This window comes from Lygodium microphyllum, chromosome 20 (genome assembly GCF_053477565.2).
Source record: "Lygodium microphyllum isolate KBCC chromosome 20, Lygodium_microphyllum_v1.1.10, whole genome shotgun sequence".
In the NCBI taxonomy this organism is placed as follows: domain Eukaryota; kingdom Viridiplantae; phylum Streptophyta; class Polypodiopsida; order Schizaeales; family Lygodiaceae; genus Lygodium; species Lygodium microphyllum.
Genome location: NC_141154.1, coordinates 127,763,049 through 127,772,657, shown reverse-complemented (window position 1 = coordinate 127,772,657; position 9,609 = coordinate 127,763,049). Strand labels below are relative to the sequence as shown.

General features: G+C 41.6%; 1 protein-coding gene across 1 annotated transcript; it reads left to right on the top strand.

Annotated features, from left to right (window-relative positions):
* Window positions 1-2,301: 2,301 nt before the first annotated feature.
* LOC148019372 (sodium/calcium exchanger family protein / calcium-binding EF hand family protein) lies at window positions 2,302-8,746 on the top strand. Its single transcript, XM_087661015.1, has 7 exons — window positions 2,302-2,875; window positions 3,983-4,183; window positions 4,324-4,505; window positions 7,042-7,193; window positions 7,295-7,538; window positions 7,612-7,926; window positions 8,245-8,746. The coding sequence occupies exons 1-7, from the start codon at window positions 2,341-2,343 to the stop codon at window positions 8,491-8,493; spliced, it is 1,878 nt and encodes a 625-aa protein (XP_087517141.1). The 5' UTR covers window positions 2,302-2,340; the 3' UTR covers window positions 8,494-8,746.
* The last annotated feature ends 863 nt before the right edge of the window (window positions 8,747-9,609 follow it).

Below are 9,609 nucleotides of genomic sequence, written 5' to 3'. Positions count from 1 at the left end.
ATATTTTATTTCGTCAAGCACTTCATGAATTTGAAGAACCATAACTCGAGATCGTAAAGCCAAAATAATATCAAGTCATGAGTAAAGGTGGCAAAATCAATTTTGAATTATGAGGCTTAGGACTTGAAAGCTGAGAGGAATAAGTTGCGACGTCCTGATTGGCTTTAAAATTTAAGCACTCCAGAATTTTACAACACTAAAGATAAATATAAAGAGCTTGCTTTAATAAATCTTAAGGAGGAGCTCGTTTTAATTGATCTCATTGGTAAAATAAAACCAAGTAAGAACAAGTCGTAAATTCATATGGAGATAGATCCCTATGCTTTTTAGACTAACACAGGTCTTGTTCAACTACTTGAGGATCCCTCTAGGGATATTGAGGGGGTACCTCACGTGGGATTGACTAATATGTGTGTGTGGGTAGGTGGGTGGGCATGTTCTCTTAAAGATCTTGATGGTTAGCTAAAGATAATACTACAAACTCTATGCTAAGAAGAGTAAGCATGCCTTTTTTATAATATATAGTTTTAGCTAACAAAATCTCCATTGATCCTACCCAATTCAAGGACATCCTAGATTGGCCATGTTGAAAGATATGACAAATGATGTATACTCGAGGAAGAGATGTCATGAATTCCATATGCATAGTGAGGCAGAACGCTACTATCTAACTACTATAAAGCATTGTACTTGACTATCACTTTTGATAAGTAATGCAATATCATGACGCTTTGTACCTTCAGCTAGTGTCATTATCGTTGTCAGTCTCTTACACAAGCTTGTGTTTATGAGTCCAAGCTTCCATTAAAAGAACCTAATTCACTTGTATAATAGTTGGTCTATTCATTGTCCATGTCACTATGAATCTACTCTTCATCTTCCAACCTCCATAGCTGCCATGCTCTAGATCCTTGTTTTTGACAGGCCATCTCCAAGGTTAAGCAAAGAAGGCTAATTTTTTATGACTTGAAGAATGGTATCACATCTTATTAGGGATTATTCTTTCATAGTAACACCCCTAACCAACCTTCTTAAGAAATAGACACAAATCATATGGCTACTTAAGCATTAGTAAAGCTTTGATAAGCTGAAATAGTGGATCACTCACACCTCTACTTAAACTTTTTGACTTGTCTCAATAATTTGAAGTAGTCATTTGTAAGTGGACTTGCAATATGAGGAGTCTTGGTGCAAAGAAAGAAGATCAAGTGCCTATACTTCCAAAAATTGGAGCCCTATGAAGCTAATTATTCCATCCATGTTCTAGAACTTCTTACAATGATCCATACATGAAACTATGGAGACATTACCTTCTAAGAAGGAAATATATGATAGTAACTAGAAGATGGAGCATAAAACTATGCAAACATTACCTTTTAAGAAGGAAATATTTGATAGTAATAGATCACAAGAGTCTCAAGCGGATGTTCACTAGACTAGAACTAAAATTATGACAAAGAAGGTGGATATAATCCCTTTAAGCATTTGAAATAGAGATCAAGTATAGACTAGGCAAGGATAATGGAGTGGTTGATTTCTTGAGTAGAAAAACATTCTTAAATACAACAAAATAATCATGTTCCGGATCTTGCATATAGAGCTATCTCCCTACGTCCAAAGCATCACTCTCTTATGGAAGCCTTAATCCAAAGAAAAAGCTCTAAAGGATGATCAAGTCAATGAAGTAAACTAGTATTACTAAGATTTTCCTCTACATTCCAAAAATCTCATGATGTAAAAAATAAAAACTCTTACGAGAAGCCCATTATAGCCCTGTTGGAAGACATTTGGGCTATGACAATACCCTCTTTTGGCATAGTAACTAATCCAAGACATAGTTTCTATTATCGTGCTAAACTCACAAAGAGACCCTTCACACATAAATGCATACTCAATTAATGATCGTCTTCTTTGGGACCATTCTCACAAAGACGAATGACACAATTTATCAAACTTTTCCAAAAGAGATGTAGTTAGAAATGCAAAACTTCGGTTCTAAAACCTTGGGAGATAGAAAACTTTTCGTGTGTGCGAAGCCCCTTACAAGCTATGCCGTGTGCAAGATCCTTCATTTGACATATGGTTTGTGGAAAAAGGAGTTATGATACATATGGTCGCGTGAACAGTCGCTTCTCGTGGAAAGCCTGGAGTTGGTGTGGGAGAGATGCAATGCACGTAGATTGGAGCCCACACGCGTGGGACGCGCTGGGAAGCTCGTGTGAATCGCCGCATGGAACACGGGGTGGGCCAGGCCACGCGTAACTCCATCCCCACATAAGGAAACCAGTGCTGACACGAGAGAGCACACTGCTGCCTCTCTCTCTCTCTCTCCTGCCAGCCATGGCTGCCCCTCCGCTCATTTCTCCTTCTTCTTCACCTTCTTCTCGCTCTCTCCTTCTTCCCCTCCTCCTCTTCTGCCTCCTCTCCGCCTCTGCCTCCGCCCTGCACCGTCTCCCCCGCCCCTTCCTCGATCCTGCCGACGACGACCTCTACACCCTCGACAAGCGTGAGCTCGGCCTCATCGGCGGCAGCAGCGGCGGTGATGGCTACATCTCCTCTGATGCCCGCAGCAGCAGCAAGGGCCTCCTTGTCACGGCCTCCACTGCCACGAACCGCAGCAGCAGCAGCGGTGGTGATACAGCTGGCAGCCTCTCCGCCTCGTCCTCCTGTGAGCAGACCTATGGCTTTCTCCCTTGCACCGACAATGTGGTCGGCAACCTCTTCTTGCTGGCTGTTTATGGCTACCTCCTCTTCACGGCCGCGAAGCTCCTCTCAGAAGGCAGTGAGCTCCTCCTTACAGTGCTGGACCCGGGGGTCATCGGCGGCCTTCTGCTCCCGATCCTAGGCGCCCTCCCGGACTCCATCCTTATCCTTGGTAAGCCTGGTTCCATCATCCGTTCTTGAATTAGTCTCCATCCATTCCTCTCATTTCAGGCTTTGACCGATGACACATGATATAAATCGTCGTAATGGATACATACTCTGGTTAACACTTTGAAAAGCAAAATTTAGTTTCAGAACGTTGATTGAACAACATTGATGATTTGGTTTAGAAAATGCATCTCTTACCGTGCGGGTTGATATTGAACTAAATCCTCGCTGATGTCCACCTCAATGTAGATCCTTTTGAATGTTATGCTTGAGCTCCAGTGTAGATCCGGCACATGCGCCTGCACACATGCTCGCACTCTCGCACGCGTGCACAGAGAGAGAGAGAGAGAGAGAGAGAGAGAGAGAGAGAGAGAGAGAGAGAGAGAGAGAGAGAGAGAGAGAGAGAGAGAGAGAGAGAGGGGGAGGGAGGGAGGGAGGGAGGGAGGGAGGGAGGGAGGGAGAGTTGCCAGCTCAATCCAGATTCTTTATCATGTATTTCTTGAGAGTTCCATGTAGATTCGCGTCTCTCACACACCGCAGGTCACAGCAGATTTCAGGTTCTTGAGCTGCATTTTCCACTTCTGCCCTTTTGCTTCTCCCAGAGTTCTGTAGCCACATTCGCACTCGCCAGCAGTACATTTTCTTGCACCCTGTGATTTTGGCCAAACTCAAAGTTTTTGGTGCTTTAATGCGACTTCTTGCGCGGATGGGATCTGCCGCCTTAATTAGAGTACAAATTCGAATTGATTGTTTGTATTGTAAGGTGTATATTTTTGTGCATGCTTACCATGAACTCGTGCTGCATGCTTAAACACTTGGGATGCAATGTCTGACAAGCGTTACCATAGAAAGAGCCCATGTAAGTTTAGGAAACATTTCCATTTATATGAGTAAGCATCCGTATTGGTACGGTTTTTTTCTGATTTAAACATTTTTGAGGTTTATGGCTCTATCATCCCAAGAAGGCATTCCCATCTTTTGATAACTGAATGATCATCCATTCACGGCTTGTATTCAATATTCTGTTCACTGTTTTCTGCTTCTGGATAACTCTTCCTTTGGGGGTTATTTGATGTAACAATGTACTCTGCTGGATTCTGTTATTTTGCAGTCTCTGGGCTCGGGGGTACACGAGAAGAAGCTCAGGAACAGGTTTTGGTCGGTATTGGATTGTTGGCTGGGTCTATTGTGATGCTGTTGACAGTTCTATGGGGAGGTTGCCTCTTTCTGGGCCAATGTGACTTGGAAAAGACGGAAGCGGGAAGGTTGACTGCTGTAGACAAAAAGCTTACCAAAAAGTGGAATTTCACAGGTAATCTTGTTGGGATTATTCTTTTAGTTTTGGATAGGATTTTGCTGTTCTTTTTTTTGGTTGGCGTGGAAGGGAAGCAGTTTGGATGCCTCTTTGTATATAGGACTAATAGCTGTGTTAATGATCAATTGTGGTTTCAGAAACTGGAGTTGAAACAGATGAGCTGACAAAGATGTCTGCTCGAATTATGACCGTGTCTGTTATCCCATTCATTGTAGCTCAACTGCCAATGCTATTTCGCTTTTCATCAACGGGCAACATTCCTGTATTGGTAGCTTGTATACTTGCACTGGGTGGACTTGCTGTATATTGCCTATACCAGGTTGGTTGCTGTTTCACCAGTAGTGTGTGTCTCTGCTAAAGGTTTCATGATCTTTATGATCCTTTATATATTGACATACTATGTCAGAGAAAATACAGAATATAAAGCATTCATGTAGGATTTGATTGTTTTATGGGATCTGGACATGTCATGTGATCTATCTAGAAGCTTTGGTTGTTTCTGTAGAATGAGGATTGGGTAGGCTTTACTCCATCACATGTAAGGGGGTGCATGCCACAAGTACATTGGCTAGAAGCACATTTACAGAGTGAAGCTAATAATTCACATTGACAGAGGAGGTGTGCATCTATCCAGGATCCAGTTAGTTTCCTCCAAATCAACCAGAAACTTGCAAAAATATAAATCAGTGGTAACTGTTTTCTTGAAACTTATCTTTGATGGTTTTTGGGATGGTCAGAACAGATCAGTAGCATATTGATAATCTTGCTATTGATGTGAGCTTGCAGCTAATAGAACCCACATTTCAATGTATGGCATTGTGTTCTGTTTCATGATAATGAAATTGTTTTCAGCCTGCATCTTTTGCTTGATGCTATAGTTGCTTAATGTGATGAACTACAAGCAAGCGAGAGATTGAGAAACATTTATTGGGCTCTGATATATCTTATGATTTCCATAGGATCAGATGGAATCTACAGCCAATTAGTCCTAGTTAACAGCAGTTGCCAGTTAGTCTCACTTGACAGCAGCAAGCCAGTACCATGTGCTTTTTCCAGCTCTGCCCCTCCTGTGTGCAGGTTTGGGTGGGAGCCACTGCTTTGATGGCAAAGGCAGCATCAGCAATGGATTTATTAATGGTCATGTTTCATAAATTTGAGGCACAGTATCTCTCATCTTCTCGTCGACCAAGCGTAATGGCCTGACTTCTCCTTTCTGTCAGCAGCACACATCTCAGTTTCGCTTGCATTTGACTAAGGGCTATGGATGACCCATATATAGTTTTGGATTGCATAGGGCTCTCCTCTTGGTAACTTGAATATCTGTTGCAGTTTGTGCACTGCAAATTTCATAGATTTCAGTAGGAGAGCTAATGCAGCCCTCACGTGATCAATTGAGTATTGGGAGGATTCTATGGCCTTCTCCATTCTTCCTTACTTCATCTTAGGGTTTCTTGTGCCTTGAGGTTTTGGATGGACATAGGCTGCGGTGTCAGAGTCTGAAGTCTTGTGTTTATTGTTGGGCATATCCTGGATGAGTTTCTTGAATGTATCGTGTCTATTTTTAAAAGGGTCTCTATTTCCTTGTTTTCTTCTTCAAAAGGATAAGACAATAGGAACAGGTGGTACTCATGGTTGATAGGGATAGGGAGACAGCCATAACCTCCTTTTCTACCTGGAATGCTTTTGTTGAGGTTAGCAGTGGTGCCTTCTAGAGTGCCTAACAAACACATCTAGTTCTCCACAGTTGTGGTTAGGCACCTGTTCATATTTAATGTCCTCACATTTTCCAGGTTCATCTACATCCTTGTCACAAGTTCAACTTCATTCATCAAATATTTTGGGGAAGAGCAGTGGTATCATAGTATAAGTTGATGTCAGAAAAGTCTCCTCCAGTTGCTTTCTGGGGGGTCTAGTATTGTTACAATGGTTGTGCCACAAGACTTTGAAAATGGAGATTATTGTGCTTAGTGTTTATCTGTTTCATGGCTAATAGACACTATGAATGAAAAGCGATTACCACAGACAAGTCAAAATTGGTCAAATACTCTACTGGGGCACTTGCTACACAGACATTGCCATTTTTTGAAGGGAAAGAAAATATCCTGCATTTGGTCATTTTCTTCTGGTGACTAACACATGCTTGAACTACGTACTCCATTTGGATGGAGTTCCATGTGTGGAGTTCCATTATGTTTAGTCTTACATAGTAGTGCCAGTTTTGGCAGAACCCAAATGGAGTTCCATGTGTGGAGTTTCATTTTGTTTAGTCTTTCATAGTAGTGCCAGTTATGGCGGAATCAGTCAAGTTCCAAGTTCAGCAGTAGATGCTTCCAGGCTGTGTTGCAGTTCAGCAGCTGTTTCTGGTTTCCTATATTTCTGGAGGATTTTTTTCCCACTTTTTGTTGAACTTGGTTGATTTAATGGTTGGATGTAATCTAAAATTTCGGTCTGATCTAAAATTCCATCATTCGGGCCGAGTTTGAGAGATCACCTGCTTTGTCTTTTGCTAGAGGGATAGACATTCATGCAAGTAGTCGCAAGAGCAGCAGCATGTAGGAACCATTCGAGACACAAATCAGCCTTCTTGTTTTTGCAGCTATTAATGTTTATGACTTGATTATTTTTGTTTTTCAAGATTGCCTAGGGACAAGGTTCGGCAGTTTGAAACTTTGAGGCAGGCAACCTTGAGCCTTTCGTTTTGTTTTTGTTTTTTTTTGGAGGTTTTTTTTGGTTTTTTGTTTGGGGGGTGTTCAGTAAGAATCACAAAATTTGAAATAAAGGTTGAAGATTCCATGGTTGGTAGTCAAGAGGGATGTGGTCATGATTTCGAAGATTTCTTTGGTTGTTTCCTCCAGGTTTTCACGCCATGGATACAACAGCGAAGGAAAGAAATAGCTCAAAAGCAGGTGATCAAATTTTTAGCACTTGAAAAACTTCAGAAGCGCTCAGGATTAGACCAAAATCTTGTTACTGAGAAGGGAGATTTGAATGAAGTTGTTGCTAAAGAGTAAGTGGATCACATGTTTTTATTTTTGTATTTTAAGGATGATGTTTGCTACTACATTTTTCATCAGAGTGTATGACAAATGACTGGTTTGTCAATACCAGACTGTTCAAGAAAATCGATAGGGACAGTGATAATATGTTAAGCCGTGGTGAACTTCAAGGCATGCTTGCTGCGACCTTGCGCTCAAGTGATCCAAATGAGGACCCCCTTGATTTTATCATGCGGGAGTTTGATGCAGATGCAAGTCAGAAGATCACAGAACAAGAGTTTATTGACGGGATGAGGAAATGGTGCAGAGAGTTAAAGCTGCAACCTCAACATTCTTTAAAGCATCACAGAGAACAGGTAAGGACCCAAACTTGGTGCATTCATTATTTTTTTCATCCATGTTCTCACACTCTTTCCAATGATGAAATAGGCTGAGAATTACTTAGAGGAGCTTCAATTAGTGGAAGAAGAAGAGGAAGAGGATGCTGGAGAAAGCCTTCCTCCTAGCAAGGCCCAAATCGTCAGAAGGGCTGTCTTTCTTGTGGCAGTAGGCACTATTCTGGCTGCAGTTTTTGCAGATCCTTTGGTTGATGCAGTGAACGACTTTTCAAGTGCAAGCAATATTCCCTCTTTCTTCATTTCCTTTGTGTTGCTGCCACTTGCCTCAAACTCAAGTGAAGCAGTGTCATCCATAATGTTTTCAGCACGCAAAAAGAAGAAAAATATGTCCTTGACCTACTCTCAGGTTTGTTGGCTTTTGGCAATACCTTAAGTTCTCACTTCGTTCATCTCAGTCTTGTATTGGTTGGATTTGTGTCTGATGGCATATCTCTACATGTAAACAATCATCATGCAAAGACCTAGACTTGCATTTTCTTCAAACCTGCATTGACACATTTGCAAATGCATGTAGTACATGGTTATTGGCATTTTGCTTAGGAATGCTGTAGTCTAAATAGTTTAGGTAGATAAACACATGCATTGCTACATATAGGTGATGTCTGTTGTATATATGTATTGCTGTACTCACTTGTTTTGGGTGCTCTGTTGGATATTGGGACAGATCTATGGTGGAGTGACAATGAACAATACTATGGGACTGGGAATCTTCTTGGCTGTGGTGTATGGACGTGGCCTTGTGTGGGACTTCTCATCAGAAGTGCTTGTGGTGTTCCTTGTCACAGTGTTCATGGGGCTTGTGGCCTCATTTCGATCAGTTTTCCCTTCATGGATAGCATTTATTGCTCTATTGCTGTACCCATTGTCTTTAGGTCTTGTGGCTGTTCTGGATTATGTTGCAGGCTGGGAGTAAGGTTTTGATCATTGCTTCTGCTATCCTTTGCTTGATGATGCAAATGGGGATGTGCCGTGTGATGCCCTCATCAAGATAAATGAAGCAAGCACCCCATAACCTTTTACCTTTGAGTCAGCCCAAGGTGGAGTTTTTGTATTCTCGACCCTGGTACTTGAGTTGAGGAGACATTCATTCTTAACACCGGATCCAATGTAAATTTGGCTTCATTATTGAATATATTTTGGAATTAATCATGGTTTCCTATGGAAAAGGACGACTTTTTGCACAATTGTACTGGTGTGCCAGGAGTGAACAGACCTTGTTTGTTGAAGAGGGAACTTTTTAGAAACAGAGAGTGAGTGCCTAGGCTATAACAATACTTAAAACCATTGTTGCAATACTATTATTGCTATAAGGTGTACTTCAGGAGTCTTACAATATAGACATGCACAACCAGTTTCACTTTTTCCGGACTTCTAACCTGTATATCAAAGAAACATCCTTGTGTTCCATTATTTTTTAATGGACATGCAGTTGGTACACCATTTAAATTTGCAAACAGATGGTTAATGTGTGAAAGCTATGCCTGGTTTTCACTGGTGCCGATGTTATTAACAGTTGGGGCTATCAAGTATTGAGATGTGTCATGCGGCAAGAGAGTTCACACATAGTGCTCGTATTTTGGTTCTATGGCATCACACCTTACGACTTCTTGGTCTATTACAAACTGTCCAATATTGTTGAGCGAGTATTTGCAAGAGCAATATGCGGCAAGAGGGTTTACACATAGGGATTGTATTTTGGTTCTATGGCTCGCATACAAAATTGCGCCATATGGCCTCTTGGTCATTACAAATGGTAAATATAAGAAATAACATATTGTTGTTACAAAGGGTGTTTCTCAAATACTTGCAATTGTGGACATCCACAAATGCTCTACTTGTCCTTCCAATTGGTGTTCAGTCACTTTCTCCCCCTCTTGCCACTTTCTCCCCCTCCTGCCAATTGGGCCAATGTAGAGTCGTGGACAACATTTGGAGTATTGCCAATGTGGTTGGATCATCACGTGTCCAGTAGTGTGGTGGTGGCAATAGTTTTACCACCTTTGTTCATGGGACAATTGTCCCTCAACCT